At 53.4% G+C, this 22,016-nt stretch overlaps 1 protein-coding gene across 2 annotated transcripts in view; it reads left to right on the top strand.

Annotated features, from left to right (window-relative positions):
* Positions 1-22,016, top strand: part of BTBD9 (BTB domain containing 9) — a 119,761-nt gene that overhangs the window by 21,932 nt on the left and 75,813 nt on the right. For both annotated transcript variants that reach the window (XM_073556276.1, XM_073556277.1), the window contains exons 4-6: positions 4,549-4,813; positions 5,705-5,924; positions 6,636-6,755. In XM_073556276.1, the coding sequence (XP_073412377.1) occupies positions 4,549-4,813; positions 5,705-5,924; positions 6,636-6,755 (605 nt within the window). The remainder of the gene's footprint in view (positions 1-4,548; positions 4,814-5,704; positions 5,925-6,635; positions 6,756-22,016) is intronic.

Below are 22,016 nucleotides of genomic sequence, written 5' to 3'. Positions count from 1 at the left end.
ACACAGGTGCAGTATGATGTGAGCCCCTTGTGATCCCCCTGTAGTCGCTCTGTACACAGGTGCAGTATGATGTGAGCCCCTTGTGAGCCCCCTGTAGTCGCTCTGTACACAGGTGCAGTATGATGTGAGCCCCCTGTAGTCGCTCTGTACACAGGTGCAGTATGATGTGAGCCCCTTGTGTGCCCCCTGTAGTCGCTCTGTACACAGGTGCAGTATGATGTGAGCCCCTTGTGTGCCTCCTGTAGTTGCTCTGTACACAGGTGCGGTATGATGTGAGCCCCTTGTGTGCCCCCTGTAGTCGCTCTGTACACAGGTGCAGTATGATGTGAGCCCCTTGTGAGCCCCCTGTAGTCACTCTGTACACAGGTGCAGTATGATGTGAGCCCCTTGTGTGCCTCCTGTAGTTGCTCTGTACACAGGTGCGGTATGATGTGAGCCCCTTGTGTGCCCCCTGTAGTCGCTCTGTACACAGGTGCAGTATGATGTGAGCCCCTTGTGAGCCTCCTGTATTCGCTCTGTACACAGGTGCGGTATGATGTGAGCCCCTTGTAGTCGCTCTGTACACAGGTGCAGTATGATGTGAGCCCCTTGTGTGCCTCCTGTATTCGCTCTGTACACAGGTGCGGTATGATGTGAGCCCCTTGTGTGCCTCCTGTAGTCGCTCTGTACACAGGTGCAGTATGATGTGTGCCCCCTGTAGTCACTCTGTATATTCTTGCGGTATAATGTGTGCCCCCTGTAATCACTCTGTACACAGGTGCTGTATGATGTGAGCCCCCTGTAGTCGCTCTGTACACAGGTGCGGTATGATGTGAGCCCCTTGTGTGCCCCCTGTATTTACTCTGTATACAGGTGCGGTATGATGTGAGCCCCTTGTGTGCCCCCTGTATTCACTCTGTATACAGGTGCGGTATGATGTGAGCCCCTTGTGTGCCCCCTGTAATCACTCTGTACACAGGTGCTGTATGATGTGAGCCCCCTGTAGTCGCTCTGTACACAGGTGCGGTATGATGTGAGCCCCTTGTGTTCCCCCTGTATTTACTCTGTATACAGGTGCGGTATGATGTGAGCCCCTTGTGTGCCCCCTGTAGTCGCTCTGTACACAGGTGCAGTATGATGTGAGCCCCTTGTGTGCCTCCTGTATTCGCTCTGTACACAGGTGCGGTATGATGTGAGCCCCTTGTGTGCCTCCTGTAGTCGCTCTGTACACAGGTGCAGTATGATGTGAGCCCCTTGTGTGCCCCCTGTATTTACTCTGTATACAGGTGCGGTATGATGTGAGCCCCTTGTGTGCCCCCTGTATTCACTCTGTATACAGTTGCGGTATGATGTGAGCCCCTTGTGTGCCCCCTGTAATCACTCTGTACACAGGTGCTGTATGATGTGAGCCCCCTGTAGTCGCTCTGTACACAGGTGCGGTATGATGTGAGCCCCTTGTGTTCCCCCTGTATTTACTCTGTATACAGGTGCGGTATGATGTGAGCCCCTTGTGTGCCCCCTGTAGGCGCTCTGTACACAGGTGCAGTATGATGTGAGCCCCTTGTGTGCCTCCTGTATTCGCTCTGTACACAGGTGCGGTATGATGTGAGCCCCTTGTGTGCCCCCTGTAGTCACTCTGTATATTCTTGCGGTATAATGTGTGCCCCCTGTAATCACTCTGTACACAGGTGCTGTATGATGTGAGCCCCCTGTAGTCGCTCTGTACACAGGTGCAGTATGATGTGAGCCCCTTGTGTGCCCCCTGTAGTCACTCTGTATATTCTTGCGGTATAATGTGTGCCCCCTGTAATCACTCTGTACACAGGTGCTGTATGATGTGAGCCTCCTGTAGTCGCTCTGTACACAGGTGCAGTATGATGTGAGCCCCTTGTGTGCCCCCTGTAGTCACTCTGTATATTCTTGCGGTATAATGTGTGCCCCCTGTATCACTCTGTACACAGGTGCTGTATGATGTGAGCCCCCTGTAGTCGCTCTGTACACAGGTGCTGTATGGTGTGAGCCCCCTGTAGTCGCTCTGTACACAGGTGCGGTATGATGTGAGCCCCTTGTGTGCCCCCTGTATTTACTCTGTATACAGGTGCGGTATGATGTGAGCCCCTTGTGTGCCCCCTGTATTCACTCTGTATACAGGTGCGGTATGATGTGAGCCCCTTGTGTGCCCCCTGTAATCACTCTGTACACAGGTGCTGTATGATGTGAGCCCCCTGTAGTCGCTCTGTACACAGGTGCGGTATGATGTGAGCCCCTTGTGTTCCCCCTGTATTTACTCTGTATACAGGTGCGGTATGATGTGAGCCCCTTGTGTGCCCCCTGTAGTCGCTCTGTACACAGGTGCAGTATGATGTGAGCCCCTTGTGTGCCTCCTGTAGTCGCTCTGTACACAGGTGCGGTATGATGTGAGCCCCTTGTGTGCCCCCTGTAGTCACTCTGTACACAGGTGCAGTATGATGTGAGCCCCTTGTGTGCCCCCTGTAATCACTCTGTACACAGGTGCAGTATGATGTGAGCCCCTTGTGTGCCTCCTGTATTCGCTCTGTACACAGGTGCGGTATGATGTGAGCCCCTTGTGTGCCTCCTGTAGTCGCTCTGTACACAGGTGCAGTATGATGTGAGCCCCTTGTGTGCCCCCTGTAATCACTCTGTACACAGGTGCAGTATGATGTGAGCCCCTTGTGTGCCTCCTGTATTCGCTCTGTACACAGGTGCGGTATGATGTGAGCCCCTTGTGTGCCTCCTGTAGTCGCTCTGTACACAGGTGCAGTATGATGTGAGCCCCTTGTGTGCCCCCTGTAATCACTCTGTACACAGGTGCAGTATGATGTGAGCCCCTTGTGTGCCTCCTGTATTCGCTCTGTACACAGGTGCGGTATGATGTGAGCCCCTTGTGTGCCTCCTGTAGTCGCTCTGTACACAGGTGCAGTATGATGTGAGCCCCTTGTGTGCCCCCTGTAGTCACTCTGTATATTCTTGCGGTGTAATGTGTGCCCCCTGTAATCACTCTGTACACAGGTGCTGTATGATGTGAGCCCCCTGTAGTCGCTCTGTACACAGGTGCGGTATGATGTGAGCCCCTTGTGTGCCCCCTGTATTTACTCTGTATACAGGTGCGGTATGATGTGAGCCCCTTGTGTGCCCCCTGTATTCACTCTGTATTCAGGTGCGGTATGATGTGAGCCCCTTGTGTGCCCCCTGTAATCACTCTGTACACAGGTGCTGTATGATGTGAGCCCCCTGTAGTCGCTCTGTACACAGGTGCGGTATGATGTGAGCCCCTTGTGTTCCCCCTGTATTTACTCTGTATACAGGTGCTGTATGATGTGAGCCCCTTGTGTGCCCCCTGTAGTCGCTCTGTACACAGGTGCAGTATGATGTGAGCCCCTTGTGTGCCTCCTGTAGTCGCTCTGTACACAGGTGCAGTATGATGTGAGCCCCTTGTGTGCCCCCTGTAGTCGCTCTGTACACAGGTGCAGTATGATGTGAGCCCCTTGTGTGCCTCCTGTAGTCGCTCTGTACACAGGTGCATTATGATGTGAGCCCCCTGTAGTCGCTCTGTACACAGGTGCAGTATGATGTGAGCCCCTTGTGTGCCCCCTGTAGTCGCTCTGTACACAGGTGCAGTATGATGTGAGCCCCTTGTGTGCCTCCTGTAGTCGCTCTGTACACAGGTGCAGTATGATGTGAGCCCCTTGTGTGCCCCCTGTAGTCGCTCTGTACACAGGTGCAGTATGATGTGAGCCCCTTGTGTGCCCCCTGTAGTCGCTCTGTACACAGGTGCGGTATGATGTGAGCCCCTTGTGTGCCTCCTGTAGTCGCTCTGTACACAGGTGCGGTATGATGTGAGCCCCTTGTGTGCCTCCTGTAGTCGCTCTGTACACAGGTGCAGTATGATGTGAGCCCCTTGTGTGCCCCCTGTAGTCACTCTGTATATTCTTGCGGTATAATGTGTGCCCCCTGTAATCACTCTGTACACAGGTGCTGTATGATATGAGCCCCCTGTAGTCGCTCTGTACACAGGTGCGGTATGATGTGAGCCCCTTGTGTACCCCCTGTATTTACTCTGTATACAGGTGCGGTATGATGTGAGCCCCTTGTGTGCCCCCTGTATTCACTCTGTATACAGGTGCGGTATGATGTGTGCCCCCTGTAGTCGCTCTGTATACTGGTGCAGTATGATGTTAGCCCCTTGTGTGCCCCCTGTAATCACTCTGTACACAGGTGCTGTATGATGTGTGCCCCCTGTAGTCGCTCTTTATACAGGTGCAGTATGATGTGAGCCCCTTGTGTGCCCCCTGTAGTCGCTCTGTATACATGTGCGGTATGATGTGTGCCCCCTGTAATCACTCTGTACACAGGTGCTGTATGATGTGTGCCCCCTGTAGTCGCTCTGTATACAGGTGCAGTATGATGTGAGCCCCTTGTGTGCCTCCTGTAATCACTCTGTACACAGGTGCTGTATGATGTGTGCCCCCTGTAGTCGCTCTGTATACTGCAGTATGATGTGAGCCCCTTGTGTGCCCCCTGTAATCACTCTGTCCTCTCTGTTCACAGGCTGCGCTCCTTGATATTGTGCGGAGAGACTCGTTCGCTGCCCAGGAGAAGGACATTTTCCAGTCTCTGATGCGCTGGTGCAGACACAACACAAAGGAGAATCACTCGGAGATCATGGCCGCTGTGCGCCTTCCACTCATGAGCCTCACCGAGCTGCTGAATGTGGTCCGACCGTCTGCACTGCTCACCCCCGACTCCATCCTGGACGCCATAAAAGTGCGATCAGAGAGCCGAGACATGGACCTGAACTACCGCGGGATGCTAAGTACGCTCTGCTGATAGGAGGCTGCCGCCAGAGCGTCATCACAGTGCAGAGCGCCACACAATCCTAGTACACGCGTTATACTGCGGCCCCGTCCGGAGCCGGGCCCCTGCTCTAACGCTCCGGCCCCTGCTCTAACGCTCCGGCCCCTGCTCTAACGCTCCGGCCCCTGCTCTAACGCTCCGGCCCCTGCTCTAACGCTCCGGCCCCTGCTCTAACGCTCCGGCCCCTGCTCTAACGCTCCGGCCCCTGCTCTAACGCTCCGGCCCCTGCTCTAACGCTCCGGCCCCTGCTCTAACGCTCCGGCCCCTGCTCTAACGCTCCGGCCCCTGCTCTAACGCTCCGGCCCCTGCTCTAACGCTCCGGCCCCTGCTCTAACGCTCCGGCCCCTGCTCTAACGCTCCGGCCCCTGCTCTAACGCTCCGGCCCCTGCTCTAACGCTCCGGCCCCTGCTCTAACGCTCCGGCCCCTGCTCTAACGCTCCGGCCCCTGCTCTAACGCTCCGGCCCCGTCCAATTTTGGGGTTTCAAGCTGTGTACACAATGTAAGTGCAGTCCGAAGCCTTAGAGCTGCATTCACACATTTAATACTCCAACCACGTATCTAGAATTGTCACACCCAGAGCAGCACTTATAATTCAGTCTTTTCTTAAGCCAAGAAGCACTGCATCATATGGCCTGAACAAATGGCGAGCGCAGTAAGAATAGCGTCCAGGGTGTGAGCGCAGCTCTGGGTGTGACCAGAGTATGAATAGGTTTTGAGTGGATAATGGTGGTCCCACGCATACAGGCAGCCCCCTTAAAGTATAACAGGACTGTGGATTTTCCACTAGCCCCCTAACTTGTCGTGTATTCTGTGCCTTTTCTGATGCCTATTTCTTGTCCCCTCCTCCAGTCCCGGAGGAGAACATTGCTACCATGAAGTACGGAGCGCAGGTGGTGAAGGGGGAACTGAAGTCAGCCCTGCTGGACGGCGACACTCAGAACTACGACTTAGATCACGGATTTTCTCGGCACCCAATCGAGGACGACTGTCGCTCCGGTTTGGAAGTGAAGCTGGGGCAGCCGTCCATCATCAACCACATCCGCCTCCTCCTCTGGGATCGGGACAGCCGGTACGTCCCTCTGCCCGACAGTGCCCCCTCTGATTGTCAGCAGCTGTCACTAATCTGCCCGTCAGTGCTCCCTCTGATTGTCAGCAGCTGTCACTAATGTCGGTGTGGGAACTGCAGACCTGCAGAATATTAGGGTATGTGCACACGCTGCGGATTCCGTTTTTGGCCCTGCGGATCCGCAGCAGTTCTGCAGACATGGTACAGTACCATGTTATCCTATGGGTTTTCAAAACCGCCGTGCCCACGCTGCATTTTTTTCCGCGCGGTTTTGCTGCGGTCTACAAACCGCAGCATGTCAATTCCTTCTGCGGATTCCGCAGCAGTTTGGCACCTGTTCCATTGTCCCGGTGTCAAACCGCAGGGGAAAACTGCAGGCAAATCCACAGGTCACTTTACCTGCGGTTTTACCTGTGGATCCGTGCGGAAAAACCCACAGGTGAATCCTGCAGCGTGTGCACATAGCCTTAGACAATTGCTTGCAGTGCAGTTCCCTAATACTTCACTGTTGCTTATCCTCGATGTGGATGAGCGCAGCTAGTGATCGCTCTTTGTGGCTTTACTCTCCAAAATTGTGACGACTGACACACGAGGAGGACAGTAGATGGGACGCCCCACCGCCATGTGTAGTGGAGCACGAGGATGAGATAAATGTCCTGGGATTTGGTTTCTGCCCAGATGGCAGCGCTGTGACTGGCCGTGTGTTGTCCGCAGGTCGTACTCCTACTACATCGAGGTCTCCATGGATGAACTGGACTGGATCCGGGTCACGGACCACTCTCGGTTCTACTGTCGCTCCTGGCAGAAGCTCTATTTCCCGGCTCGGGTGTGCAGGTTTGTCCGGCTCTCCTGGGCCTGTCCATGTAGCCCACGTTCACACACACAGGGGCCGATGCATCAGACTTTTCATTCTGACATAAATCACTTAGAAATGTCCACAAAGTTAGGGGAAATGAGCCAAAATGAAGTAAGATTTTTGGCCGGCGGGGCACATCATTCCTGGCTCGTGATCGCGGGGTGCTGATGGGTAGCCATGACAGCTGGGGGCTGTGATTTTCTCTATGCATAGCGGTACCATAGCCCGACACTGTGTAGCACAAGCGATCCGGCGATCGCAGCTTCATGTCCCCTGTGGGGAATCCAGAATACAATAAAAAGTGAAAATAAAGGTTTAAAAAATATGAAAAAAATAACAACTACAAGTTAAAATCGCCCTCCTCGCATCATTAAAAATAAAACAAAAAAAGCAAACACAAATTTTGGTATCGCCCAATCTGATGATGTCTGTGAATCCCTGTGGAATTAATGGCGCTATATAAGCGAGTCAAAAAAGAAAAATCTGTCAAAATATAAAATATATTAATTCAATCAGTAAACAACGTAAAGAGAAACAAAATCAAAACTCCAGAATTACGTCTTTTTTTTTTTTTTTTTTCTTACCGCCGCAATATTCCAATAAAATGCATTTAGGGACGATCAAAACATCATCTACCCCAGAATGGTATCAATAACAACGTCAGCTCAGGGCACAAAACTGCTCCATCCCCCGACCCCAGATCCTGAAAAACGAAGCAGTCACTGATCTTGGAAAATGGCAACAAAAGAAATTTTCTTAAAAATTTCCCAAGTAAGAAACAAAAAACTATACGTTTCATATCTGCGTACTCGCACTGATCTGCAGATTCATACTGCCAGGTCAGATTTACTGGATAAAGAACTTGTTAATGAAGAAAAATATTGTCGAATTGCACCTTTTATTTTTTGCACTTTCCACACAGAATTTTTTCCCCGCTTTCCAGTGTACCACATGAGAGAAATACTGGTGTCATTCAAAAGTAAAACATGTCCTGAAAAAAAGAAGCCGTCATACGGCTATATTGGTGGAACAATAAAAAAAAGTTATGGCTCTTGGAAGAAGGGGAGGAAAAAAAAAGCATTTTAAACACATGAAGAGGTTAAAACTGGTTTACAATGCCATTCTATAATGCAGGGGTCCCCAACCTGTAGCTCGCGAGCCACATGTGGCTCGCTGACGGTCACAAGAAAGAAGTCCCCAGGGAGCCGCCCGCCGCCTGCTCCTGACGTGGCTCACTGACAGTCACAGGAAAGGGAGCCGCCCCGCTGTCTGTAATACCCGCCCTGTCGCCTGTAATACCCACCCCACCGCTTGCTCCTGACATGTGGCTCACTGACGGTCACAGGAAAGGGAGCCGCCCGCCACCTGTAATACCCGACCCGCCACCTGCTCCTGACATGTGGCTCACCAACGGTCACAGGAAAGGGAGCCACCCCGCTGTTTGTAATACCCGCCCTGCCGCCTGTAGTACCCACTCCGCCGCCTGCTCCTGACGTGGCTCACCGACGGTCACAGGAAAGGGAGCCGCCCCGCTGTCTGTAATACCCACCCCTCCGCCTGCTCCTGACATGTAGCTCACTGACGCTCACAGGAAAGGGAGCCGCCCCGCCACCTGTAATACACACCCTGCAGCCTGCTCCTTACATGTGGCTCACCGACGGTCACAGGAAAGGGAGCCACCCCGCTGTCTGTAATACCCGCCCTGCCGCCTGTAATACCCACCCCGCCGCCTGCTCCTGACGTGGCTCACCGACGGTCACAGGAAAGGGAGCCGCCCCGCTGTCTGTAATACCCACCCCTCCGCCTGCTCCTGACATGTAGCTCACTGACGGTCACAGGAAAGGGAGCCGCCCCGCTGTCTGTAATACCTGCCCCGCCGCCTGTAATTTGCGGCCCCTCATTTGTATGTCATTCAGTGACTGCATTCACGCCTGCGCAGTGGCGTGCGGGTCACTGTGCTCTATTGAAGTCGCACAAAGTTTCGCTAGACTTGACAAATCTCGCAAGACTTTGGTTACTGCGGCTTCTATAGAGCACAGTGATCCGCGCCGCAGGCGTGAATGCAGTCACTGATTGCTGTCACTGATACTGGGGAAAGACAGAGTAAGTGTTGGAACAGGATCACTGAAGTAAATACCTTAAGTTTTTGTTAAGTGTCTGCACAAGCATTTTAAAGGAACCTGTCACCCCCTCGGGCTTACTAAGGTAAAAGAGCCGCCTTCAGCAGCACTAAGGCTGCATTCTGTGAAGGTGGCTCTTATGTTCTTTGTCCCTATTACCCCAGAAATAATGACTTTTATAAATTTCCCGCCATACCTGTATTGAGCCAGGGAGGTATGTTTTCTCCCCCTGACTCAAGCGCCTCGCATACGTCCATCATCCCCCTCAGTCCCACGGGTGCCGCCTCCTCTGTGTCTCGTCACCGGCGCCAGCGCTGTGCAATCATTTTTTGGGCATGCGCCGTGCGTGCTGCCCTGGAACTTGCATCCACTGATGTACGGAGATCGCGCCTGCGTGTAGCGGAGGCCCCAGATCCCGTCCCGCAATGTGTTATGATGTAGTCACACCGCGGGGCTGGGAATCTGGCGCCTGCGTAGTACGTCTCTCTGCGGCTGGCCCCATCTCCCTCCTACGGGGCTGAATCTGTTGCCTGTCTAGTGCAGATCTCTGCACCTGTAATACGTCGGAAAGAGGCGGAGGGAGATGAGGACAGGCGGAGAGAGACTCGCTGCGCAGGCGCCAGATTCCCAGCCTCGCAAGGCTGCAGTGCTAACCACTGAGCCAACATAACAGCCACCTTCACAGAATGCAGCCTTAGTGCTGCTGAAGGTGGCTCTTTTACCTTAATAGGCCCTGGGGGGGGGGTGACAGGTTCCCTTTAAATGAGTGACTATCCTGGGGTGTGTGCACACGTTGCGGATTTGGCCCTGCGGATCCGCAGCAGTTTTCCATGCAGTGTACAGTACCATGTAAAGTTGTAAACCTATGGAAAGCAAAATCCGCTGTGCACATGCTGCGGAAAATTCCGCGGTTTCTACTAGTAAATTGGCTTTGACTGTCTTTATCTGCAATGTGGCTCTCAAGGTAAGAAAGGTTGGGGACCCCTGCTATAATGAATCAGAACCATTTCTCCATACACTGAGTATATACATTATATTACTTATCCTGTATTATACTCCAGAGCTGCACTCACTATTCTGCTGGTGCAGTCACTGTGTACATACATTACATTACTGATCCGGAGTTACATCCTGTATTATACCCCAGAGCTGCACTCACTATTCTGCTGGTGCAGTCACTGTGTACATACATTACATTACTGATCCGGAGTTACATCCTGTATTATACCCCAGAGCTGCACTCACTATTCTGCTGGTGCACTCACTGTGTACATACATTACATTACTGATCCTGAGTTACATCCTGTATTATACCCCAGAGCTGCACTCACTATTCTGCTGGTGCAGTCACTGTGTACATACATTACATTACTGATCCGGAGTTACATCCTGTATTATACCCCAGAGCTGCACTCACTATTCTGCTGGTGCAGTCACTGTGTACATACATTACATTACTGATCCGGAGTTACATCCTGTATTATACCCCAGAGCTGCACTCACTATTCTGCTGGTGCACTCACTGTGTACATACATTACATTACTGATCCTGAGTTACATCCTGTATTATACTCCAGAGCTGCACTCACTATTCTGCTGGTGCAATCACTGTGTACATATATTATATTACTGATCCTGAGTTACATCCTGTATTATACTCCAGAGCTGCACTCACTATTCTGCTGGTGCAGTCACTGTGTACATACATTACATTACTGATCCGGAGTTACATCCTGTATTATACCCCAGAGCTGCACTCACTATTCTGCTGGTGCAGTCACTGTGTACATACATTACATTACTGATCCGGAGTTACATCCTGTATTATACCCCAGAGCTGCACTCACTATTCTGCTGGTGCACTCACTGTGTACATACATTACATTACTGATCCTGAGTTACATCCTGTATTATACTCCAGAGCTGCACTCACTATTCTGCTGGTGCAATCACTGTGTACATATATTATATTACTGATCCTGAGTTATATCCTGTATTATACTCCAGAGCTGCACTCACTATTCTGCTGGTGCAGTCACTGTGTACATATATTACATTACTGACCCTGAGTTACATCCTGTATTACACCCCAGAGCTGCGCTCACTATTCTGCTGGTGGAGTTTGCTGTGCTTTTGGAGCAGGAGATCGTTGTTTCTCCGGCTTCTTGGTTAGTGCTTTGCTGACGGCCGCGTTGGGACTTGCGCAGCAGAACACCAGACGCTCGGCCAGCGGTTCTGAGATCCTGGGATTACTTGCTGCTGTATATTTTTATTTCTCTCTTTCTGTTTTCCAGCATTTCTTGGGTCGGTTCAGGTAATTCTGTGTTTTTTGTGAGTGCTCCTCTTTATTTCTGGCCCGTTTCTTATCGGGGCCCCGGGGACCTCATTAGGGGCCGTCAGATCGTTGGGTATTTTCTGCTGAATTCAGGTCGTTTGCGTTGTCACATTAAACGCGGTGTAACGCCGCCGCTCCCTGGACATCACCGCTTCTAAGCCGCTGTCAGCAGGTAACGCCCGCTGCAGTGTAATCCTGCTCCGTCAGCCAAGTCGGACAGCGCAGAGTAAAAGCTCTGTTATACTCCAGTCCCTGCCGGAGCTGCAGCCACTATACTGATGGCTGTTATGTATTCCATCTCCTTGTGGGCTCATGGTACTTACAGACTACATCATACTCCATTTGCATCTCAAGCTGCATCCATAATTTACAGTAGCTTTTTTTTTTTTTTAACTCTGTGTTGTATGATTTCCCATATCTCTGCTGCCCCCCTGTTGGTGTTTTAATTGTACTCCACTCACATCCAGAGCTGCTGGGTTCACACTTCATATTTGGCTGTTGCTGGTTTCGCTCTGCTCTGGTGGGAGTTGTAGTCCTTGTACCTGACACAGTGATGGAGGAAACACTTAATCTCTGGCGGTGCAGTGCAGAAGCCTTCGACACGTCAGGATCTCAGGGTAGTAGTTCTGTTGACACTAGTCACATCTAAAGCTGCATTTTTTTTCTTGCTACCTTGATCTGGCAGCTTTTTCTTGACTCCCCTGCTGTGCAATGTGCTGCAGGAAGCAGAAGAAACATGCCAGGACCCGCAGCCCAAAAGTGGATACCATGTGTGACCGCAGCTCTGGAGGCGACTGCAGTTTCTGATGGACAGCCGTTAGAGCTGCTCACTGTTAACCAGCAGCTTTGGATGTGACTGGAGGATAACGGATGTGTGGTGAAATGTGGAAATGCTGTAGAATCCACCAGAGATTTTTGTTTTTTCTCCTTTACATCTCGCCACTTTCTACAATGTAACAGTTTGAGGATTTAAAGTGGCAGTGACGCAGTGAGGCTTGTGGTGCGGCCGGGGTTATTCCAGTGCTGTCCACCCTCCCTGGGGCAGAACTCATGACAAGCTCTCATATTGTAGGTGCGGACCCCTAATTTATGGAGCCTGATTCTCGCCTTGTGCCCCTCTCCCCGGTCGGATTTACATCTAATCCTCTGACCTCGCTGTTAGCGGCCGTCGCGCGGTTAAGCCGCTTTTCTCTCCACTTGTCTGTGAGAGTATTAACCTGAGACGCTTCTCCCACAGTGATAGCGGATACAGCAGCCTCGCCGGATCGCAGGGCGGCCGCTGGCATCCTCATACTGAAGAACTGCAAGTCCCAGGAGTCCTACAGAGGTTTCCATAGATTCTTGTCTGCAGAAGTGCCACTGAGCTCCAGGGTGAAGAATCTAGTGAGAGGCGGGCCGGGGATGAGCGGCCAGAGGTGGCCCGGGGATGAGCAGCCAGAGGCGGCCCGCGGAGGGGCCAGGAATGAGGGGCCCAGAGGTGGGCTGGGGATCAGCGGCCCAGAGATGAGGAGCCTGGTGATGAGGGGCCAGAGGCGGCCTGCTGAGGGGCCTGTGATGAAGGGCCTTGGTTTGAGCAGCCCGCTGAGGGGCCTGGTGATGAAGGGCCTTGGGTTGAGCAGCCCGCTGAGGGGGCCTGGTGATGAAGGGCCTTGGGTTGAGCAGCCCGCTGAGGGGCCTGGTGATGAAGGGCCTTGGGTTGAGCAGCCCGCTGAGGGGGCCTGGTGATGAAGGGCCTTGGGTTGAGCAGCCCGCTGAGGGGCCTGGTGATGAAGGGCCTTGGGTTGAGCAGCCCGATGGGGGGCCTGGTGATGAAGGGCCTTGGGTTGAGCAGCCCGATGGGGGGCCTGGTGATGAAGGGCCTTGGGTTGAGCAGCCCGATGGGGGGCACACGGGAATCTGCAGCTGGCATTCTGCAATTCGGTGTCCATATTATTGACCCCGTGGCCCCTGCAGTGTCGGCACCGCTAGGGTCTCCCACATAGATGTGAAAGGAGAAACCAAATGATCTTCACCTTTTTTTAAATGGGAGATTAAATTCAAAAATTGCAGAACCTCTCCTGGTATGTGAGTTGCTGGCGGGATACCTGTCTCTGTGCCTCTGACGCTCCACCATTCACCACTGTGAGACGCATTGAACAATGTATCTGTTCACTGACGGCATAAATGGTGAAGAATTCAGACATAATGTTGATTAAAAGCCGGGGGGGGGGTTATCATGTCGGGGTCCGCTGCGCTTCGTTTTCATCCTATCATGGGTGTTTTTTCCCACCCTCAGCGGTTTTTGGTTTTTATTGTTTTAAAAGCTTTTTTTTCACACCCCCACCCCCCCATACCTGGTGGCGTTTGTTTCTTTCCCCATACCTGGTGGCGTTTGTTTCTTTCCCCATACCTGGTGGCGTGTTTCTTTCCCCATACCTGGTGGCGTTTGTTTCTTTCCCCATACCTGGTGGCGTTTGTTTCTTTCCCCATACCTGGTGGCGTGTTTCTTTCCCCATACCTGGTGGCGTTTGTTTCTTTCCCCATACCTGGTGCCGTTTGTTGCCCCCCCCATCATACCTGGTGCCGTTTGTTGCCCCCCCATCATACCTGGTGGCGTTTGTTGCCCCCCCATCATACCTGGTGGCGTTTGTTGCCCCCCCCATCATACCTGGTGGCGTTTGTTGCCCCCCCCCATCATACCTGGTGGCGTTTGTTGCCCCCCCCCATCATACCTGGTGGCGTTTGTTGCCCCCCCCCATCATACCTGGTGGCGTTTGTTGCCCCCCCCATCATACCTGGTGGCGTTTGTTGCCCCCCCCCATCATACCTGGTGGCGTTTGTTGCCCCCCCCATCATACCTGGTGGCGTTTGTTGCCCCCCCCCCATCATACCTGGTGGCGTTTGTTGACCCCCCATCATACCTGGTGGCGTTTGTTGCCTCCCCCATCATACCTGGTGGCGTTTGTTGCCTCCCCCATCATACCTGGTGGCGTTTGTTGCCTCCCCCATCATACCTGGTGGCGTTTGTTGCCTCCCCCATCATACCTGGTGGCGTTTGTTGCCCCCCCCATCATACCTGGTGGCGTTTGTTGCCCCCCCCATCATACCTGGTGGCGTTTGTTGCCCCCCCATCATACCTGGTGGCGTTTGTTGCCCCCCCATCATACCTGGTGGCGTTTGTTGCCCCCCCATCATACCTGGTGGCGTTTGTTGCCCCCCCATCATACCTGGTGGCGTTTGTTGCCCCCCCATCATACCTGGTGGCGTTTGTTGCCTCCCCCATCATACCTGGTGGCGTTTGTTGCCCCCCCATCATACCTGGTGGCGTTTGTTGCCCCCCCATCATACCTGGTGGCGTTTGTTGCCCCCCCATCATACCTGGTGGCGTTTGTTGCCCCCCCCATCATACCTGGTGGCGTTTGTTGCCCCCACATCATACCTGGTGGCGTTTGTTGCCCCCCCCATCATACCTGGTGGCGTTTGTTGCCCCCCCATCATACCTGGTGGCGTTTGTTGCCCCCCCCATCATACCTGGTGGCGTTTGTTGCCCCCCCCCCATCATACCTGGTGGCGTTTGTTTCTTTCCCCATACCTGATGGCGTTAGTCTCCCAGTGTCGCTCACTCACTCCCCCTGGTGGTGGTTGGTGGTCCCAATCCCCACTTCCCCCCACTGTCTTCCCCGTCTCCCCCGATGCTGCTCTTTTGCCCCCAGATCCCCGTGTATGATCTCTGTATCGGCGCGGTCCTCGCCTCTGCCTTCTCTGTATCAGGGGCGTCCATGGGAGACGGCTCTTTAATTATCAGCCGCGCTGTAGATATTATTTTTAATTAACCATAGTGAGATACGTGCAGGCCGCGCGGCTCTCAGGATTTCATTATACGAGGAATTATCCCTCTCCGCGGACACCGCCTATCAGTGATGGATGGAAGCCCGCGGCCCCAGAAGATTTATGGGAAACTTACTATTGTATCCTCTAATCACATCCAGAGCTGCATGGAATATGTGGTCCCCATGTTCCCCGTGATGGGCCGGAGCGCCCAGTGTCCTGCTGCCTCCAGGGCTTGCTGCCCTCCTGCTGGCTCTCAGGATGCAGGCGCTTATCTTTTGTGACTGTGTATGCTGCAGACCTCGTACCCAGGTTAGGTAAGGGGCAAATGGATCCCTGCTCTGGATTTGGAGCTCCCAGGATGTCCAGTGCTGGGAACGATCACACACTGTGTATGGAAAATTTTAGGATTTAACTTTCTATCTCGTTTTTTGGTTTCCGCGGTGTTTGCAGCCATTGACCACTTGATGGCAGTGTGTGACCAGTAGCTCCCGCCATGTATGATCCCCGCTGATCACTATGGCGGGAGGATCCGCAACAAAAACAGGAAAACTGCGAGATTCATTAATCTGCCCTGCGATCGTTCATCACTTATGCTGATAGCCGAGTCTCAAAAGACTTAAGTGGTGAATTGTAAACCTGCGGCAGCTGCGAGGCTGCGATTCCCGACCTTCAGTCCGCGGAGACCGCGGTCGCTATATGGTCTCATATATGACCCATATACAGTGATGGGAATGGGCACACGGCGCTCTCAGGATGTGCTGCGCGAGTAAAGAATCCAAGATGCATTGTCCATATACAGTGACTGTGATTTCAGCTCTGCAGGTCGCTATGTTGGCTGTAAAATGAAACAACTGAGATACAATTGAAGTGGAGACTTTTTCAGGTTTAATTAAAGGGGATGAAGAAAAATCTCCTTTGAAACTTTCAGGAATTGCAGCCGTTTTCCTACAAAATCTTCTCATGTCAGGGAATCAAAAGTAATTGGAGAAATTAACTTTATCATAAAATGTCCATGTTTAACCCTTTGTAGAGGATCCTTTGTAGCAATGACTGCCTGAAGTCTGGAGGCCATGCCGTCACCAATCACCATCGCTGGTGTTCTCCGGTGTGAGGCTTTGTATGGACATCACCATCGCTGGTGTCCTCCGGTGTGAGGCTTTGTATGGACATCACCATCGCTGGTGTTCTCTGGTGTGAGACTTTGTATGGACATCACCATCGCTGGTGTCCTCCGGTGTGAGGCTTTGTATGGACATCACCATCGCTGGTGTTCTCCGGTGTGAGGCTTTGTATGGACATCACCATCGCTGGTGTTCTCCGGTGTGAGGCTTTGTATGGACATCACCATCGCTGGTGTTCTCCGGTGTGAGGCTTTGTATGGACATCACCATCGCTGGTGTTCTCTGGTGTGAGACTTTGTATGGACATCACCATCGCTGGTGTTCTCTGGTGTGAGACTTTGTATGGACATCACCATCGCTGGTGTCCTCCGGTGTGAGGCTTTGTATGGACATCACCATCGCTGGTGTCCTCCGGTGTGAGGCTTTGTATGGACATCACCATCGCTGGTGTTCTCCGGTGTGAGGCTTTGTATGGACATCACCATCGCTGGTGTTCTCCGGTGTGAGGCTTTGTATGGACATCACCATCGCTGGTGTTCTCCGGTGTGAGGCTTTGTATGGACATCACCATCGCTGGTGTCCTCCGGTGTGAGGCTTTGTATGGACATCACCATCGCTGGTGTTCTCCGGTGTGAGGCTTTGTATGGACATCACCATCGCTGGTGTTCTCCGGTGTGAGGCTTTGTATGGACATCACCATCGCTGGTGTTCTCCGGTGTGAGGCTTTGTATGGACATCACCATCGCTGGTGTTCTCCGGTGTGAGGCTTTGTATGGACATCACCATCGCTGGTGTTCTCTGGTGTGAGACTTTGTATGGACATCACCATCGCTGGTGTCCTCCGGTGTGAGGCTTTGTATGGACATCACCATCGCTGGTGTTCTCCGGTGTGAGGCTTTGTATGGACATCACCATCGCTGGTGTTCTCCGGTGTGAGGCTTTGTATGGACATCACCATCGCTGGTGTTCTCCGGTGTGAGGCTTTGTATGGACATCACCATCGCTGGTGTTCTCCGGTGTGAGGCTTTGTATGGACATCACCATCGCTGGTGTCCTCCGGTGTGAGGCTTTGTATGGACATCACCATCGCTGGTGTTCTCCGGTGTGAGGCTTTGTATGGACATCACCATCGCTGGTGTTCTCCGGTGTGAGGCTTTGTATGGACATCACCATCGCTGGTGTTCTCCGGTGTGAGGCTTTGTATGGACATCACCATCGCTGGTGTCCTCCGGTGTGAGGCTTTGTATGGACATCACCATCGCTGGTGTTCTCCGGTGTGAGGCTTTGTATGGACATCACCATCGCTGGTGTTCTCCGGTGTGAGGCTTTGTATGGACATCACCATCGCTGGTGTTCTCCGGTGTGAGGCTTTGTATGGACATCACCATCGCTGGTGTTCTCTGGTGTGAGGCTTTGTATGGACATCACGATCGCTGGTGTTCTCCGGTGTGAGGCTTTGTATGGACATCACCATCGCTGGTGTCCTCCGGTGTGAGGCTTTGTATGGACATCACCATCGCTGGTGTTCTCCGGTGTGAGGCTTTGTATGGACATCACCATCGCTGGTGTTCTCCGGTGTGAGGCTTTGTATGGACATCACCATCGCTGGTGTCCTCCGGTGTGAGGCTTTGTATGGACATCACCATCGCTGGTGTTCTCCGGTGTGAGGCTTTGTATGGACATCACCATCGCTGGTGTCCTCCGGTGTGAGGCTTTGTATGGACATCACCATCGCTGGTGTTCTCCGGTGTGAGGCTTTGTATGGACATCACCATCGCTGGTGTTCTCTGGTGTGAGGCTTTGTATGGACATCACCATCGCTGGTGTTCTCCGGTGTGAGGCTTTGTATGGACATCACCATCGCTGGTGTTCTCCGGTGTGAGGCTTTGTATGGACATCACCATCGCTGGTGTTCTCTGGTGTGAGGCTTTGTAGTAATGATGGCCTGAAGTCTGGAGGCCATGGACGTCACCATCGTTGGTCTCCACCAGTGTGAGGCTTTGTCATCTTAACTGCAGTGACTTCATTTCTCGCTTGTTTGTGGCTCTTTCTTTCTTAGTTTTGTTTTCGACTTTGCTGCATTTGGGTGAATCTGAGCATAAAGTCTCGCCCTGCACACGCAGGATTCATCCGGCTACGTCTGTCTTCAGTCACATCATCAATAACCACTAGTGACCCAATGCCATTGGCAGCCATGCACGCCCGCGCCATCACACCGCCTTCACCATGTGTTACACGTGACTTGCTGAGGATCAGGAGCTGCTCCAGGCTTTTTTCTTCCCATCATTCTGGTACAGGTTGATCTTAGCTCTGCTTTTCCAGAACTGGGCAGCTTTAGATGCTTTTTGTTTTGGCAAAGTGATCTGACTTTTATGTTTTCTTGATGATTAATGGTTTGCACCGTGTGGTGAACCCTCAGTATTTGCTCTCCTGAAGTCTTCTCTTCATATGGTAACCTTAGACACTGAGACACTGACTTCCCAGAGAGTCTTCACTTGGGTGGATGTTGTGAAGTTTTCCTTCACCATGGGAACGATTTTGCGATCATCCACCACAGCTCTCTTCAGTGGACGTCCAGGCTTTTTTGAGTTCCTAAGATGTTGTTTTGGCCGCTCCTAACATTTTTGCTATCACTCTGATGAATTTCTTCTTTTTTCAGCCTAATGATGGTCTGTTTCTCTTCCATTGAAAGTTCCTTTCACCGCATGTTGTGGGTTCATACCAACAGCTTCTAAATATAGATGCCGCACCTGGAATCCACTTCAGGCCTTTTACCTGCTTAACTGATGATGAATGAATGAGGGAAAAGCCCATACCGCCTATTAATGAGCTTTTGATATAATTGTCTTAATTACTTTTGGTCCCTTATAAAAAGCGGCATCTCCATATTAAATAGCTGCAATTCCTAAACCCTTCCTCCAATCAGGAATCCCCTTATATTAAAACTGAGAGTTGGCACTTTAAGGCTAGATTAGTTATAGAACTGGATCTTCAATATATTTATTTAAAGGGAATCTGTCACCCCCCCACCCAGTACGTGTATGACCTTTTAATATGGGCATACAGGTGATAGAAATGTTACATTAGTCCTACCTGTCTGCTTCATGTTAACGGACTTGTTGTGGAGAAATGTTATATTTTGTCTTTATGCTAATGATTTCTTCCAGGCGTGTGAAAAATCCCTGCCCCTGTCCTCATTGTAATACTTAATTCCTCCCATCAGCGCCAGTTACGGCCCCGGAATCCCGCGCCTTTGCCCTGCACTCCATCATAAATACTGTACATACCTCATCCTCCCTTCTGTGGGCGCTGCATTCAGGAATCTTCTGTTCAGGCAAGTCACTGTGACCTCCGGTGTGCACCCTGATAATATGCTCTCCCCACTCCCTACCTGCATAGTCATCGCTGTGTACATATGGTTCCTAGCATTGTCCCTTCCTTCCTCCCTCTTGGGGCTCCTCTGTCCCTTCCTTCCTCCCTCTTGGGGCTCCTCTGTCCCTTCCTTCCTCCCTCTTGGGGCTCCTCTGTCCCTTCCTTCCTCCCTCTTGGGGCTCCTCTGTCCCTTCCTTCCTCCCTCTTGGGGCTCCTCTGTCCCTTCCTTCCTCCCTCTTGGGGCTCCTCTGTCCCTTCCTTCCTCCCTCTTGGGGCTCCTCTGTCCCTTCCTCCCTCCCTCTTGGGGCTCCTCTGTCCCTTCCTCCCTCTTGGGGCTCCTCTGTCCCTTCCTTCCTCCCTCTTGGGGCTCCTCTGTCCCTTCCTCCCTCCCTCTCGGGGCTCCTCTGTCCCTTCCTCCCTCCCTCTCGGGGCTCCTCTGTCCCTTCCTTCCTCCCTCTCGGGGCTCCTCTGTCCCTTCCTTCCTCCCTCTCGGGGCTCCTCTGTCCCTTCCTTCCTCCCTCTTGGGGCTCCTCTGTCCCTTCCTTCCTCCCTCTTGGGGCTCCTCTGTCCCTTCCTTCCTCCCTCTTGGGGCTCCTCTGTCCCTTCCTTCCTCCCTCTTGGGGCTCCTCTGTCCCTTCCTTCCTCCCTCTTGGGGCTCCTCTGTCCCTTCCTTCCTCCCTCTTGGGGCTCCTCTGTCCCTTCCTTCCTCCCTCTTGGGGCTCCTCTGTCCCTTCCTTCCTCCCTCTTGGGGCTCCTCTGTCCCTTCCTTCCTCCCTCTTGGGGCTCCTCTGTCCCTTCCTCCCTCCCTCTTGGGGCTCCTCTGTCCCTTCCTTCCTCCCTCTTGGGGCTCCTCTGTCCCTTCCTTCCTCCCTCTTGGGGCTCCTCTGTCCCTTCCTTCCTCCCTCTTGGGGCTCCTCTGTCCCTTCCTCCCTCCCTCTCGGGGCTCCTCTGTCCCTTCCTCCCTCCCTCTCGGGGCTCCTCTGTCCCTTCCTTCCTCCCTCTCGGGGCTCCTCTGTCCCTTCCTTCCTCCCTCTCGGGGCTCCTCTGTCCCTTCCTTCCTCCCTCTCGGGGCTCCTCTGTCCCTTCCTTCCTCCCTCTCGGGGCTCCTCTGTCCCTTCCTTCCTCCCTCTCGGGGCTCCTCTGTCCCTTCCTTCCTCCCTCTCGGGGCTCCTCTGTCCCTTCCTTCCTCCCTCTCGGGGCTCCTCTGTCCCTTCCTTCCTCCCTCTCGGGGCTCCTCTGTCCCTTCCTTCCTCCCTCTCGGGGCTCCTCTGTCCCTTCCTTCCTCCCTCTCGGGGCTCCTCTGTCCCTTCCTTCCTCCCTCTCGGGGCTCCTCTGTCCCTTCCTTCCTCCCTCTCGGGGCTCCTCTGTCCCTTCCTTCCTCCCTCTCGGGGCTCCTCTGTCCCTTCCTTCCTCCCTCTCGGGGCTCCTCTGTCCCTTCCTTCCTCCCTCTCGGGGCTCCTCTGTCCCTTCCTTCCTCCCTCTCGGGGCTCCTCTGTCCCTTCCTTCCTCCCTCTCGGGGCTCCTCTGTCCCTTCCTTCCTCCCTCTCGGGGCTCCTCTGTCCCTTCCTTCCTCCCTCTCGGGGCTCCTCTGTCCCTTCCTTCCTCCCTCTCGGGGCTCCTCTGTCCCTTCCTTCCTCCCTCTCGGGGCTCCTCTGTCCCTTCCTTCCTCCCTCTCGGGGCTCCTCTGTCCCTTCCTTCCTCCCTCTCGGGGCTCCTCTGTCCCTTCCTTCCTCCCTCTCGGGGCTCCTCTGTCCCTTCCTTCCTCCCTCTCGGGGCTCCTCTGTCCCTTCCTTCCTCCCTCTCGGGGCTCCTCTGTCCCTTCCTTCCTCCCTCTCGGGGCTCCTCTGTCCCTTCCTTCCTCCCTCTCGGGGCTCCTCTGTCCCTTCCTTCCTCCCTCTCGGGGCTCCTCTGTCCCTTCCTTCCTCCCTCTCGGGGCTCCTCTGTCCCTTCCTTCCTCCCTCTCGGGGCTCCTCTGTCCCTTCCTTCCTCCCTCTCGGGGCTCCTCTGTCCCTTCCTTCCTCCCTCTCGGGGCTCCTCTGTCCCTTCCTTCCTCCCTCTCGGGGCTCCTCTGTCCCTTCCTTCCTCCCTCTCGGGGCTCCTCTGTCCCTTCCTTCCTCCCTCTCGGGGCTCCTCTGTCCCTTCCTTCCTCCCTCTCGGGGCTCCTCTGTCTCTTCCTCCCTCCCTCTCGGGGCTCCTCTGTCCCTTTCTTCCTTCCTCCCTCTCGGGGCTCCTCTGTCTCTTCCTTCCTCCCTCTCGGGGCTCCTCTGTCCCTTTCTTCCTCCCTCCCTCTCGGGGCTCCTCTGTCTCTTGCTCCCTCCCTCCCTCTCGGGGCTCCTCTTCCTCTTCCTTCCTTCCTTCCTCCCTCCCTCTCGGTAACTCTGCTCTTAGACTCGGCGACTGCGCCTGTTACATGCTTGTGGATTGGTTCCCTGCATGTCGGTGGGCGATCATTTAATGGCCTGTTTAGGGGTCCGACTGTAC

This window comes from Dendrobates tinctorius, unplaced genomic scaffold (genome assembly GCF_039654945.1).
Source record: "Dendrobates tinctorius isolate UK_male_01 unplaced genomic scaffold, ASM3965494v1 ptg000232l, whole genome shotgun sequence".
Taxonomy (NCBI): domain Eukaryota; kingdom Metazoa; phylum Chordata; class Amphibia; order Anura; family Dendrobatidae; genus Dendrobates; species Dendrobates tinctorius.
Note: the sequence above shows the minus strand (reverse complement) of the source record. Positions and strands in the feature narration are given on the sequence as shown.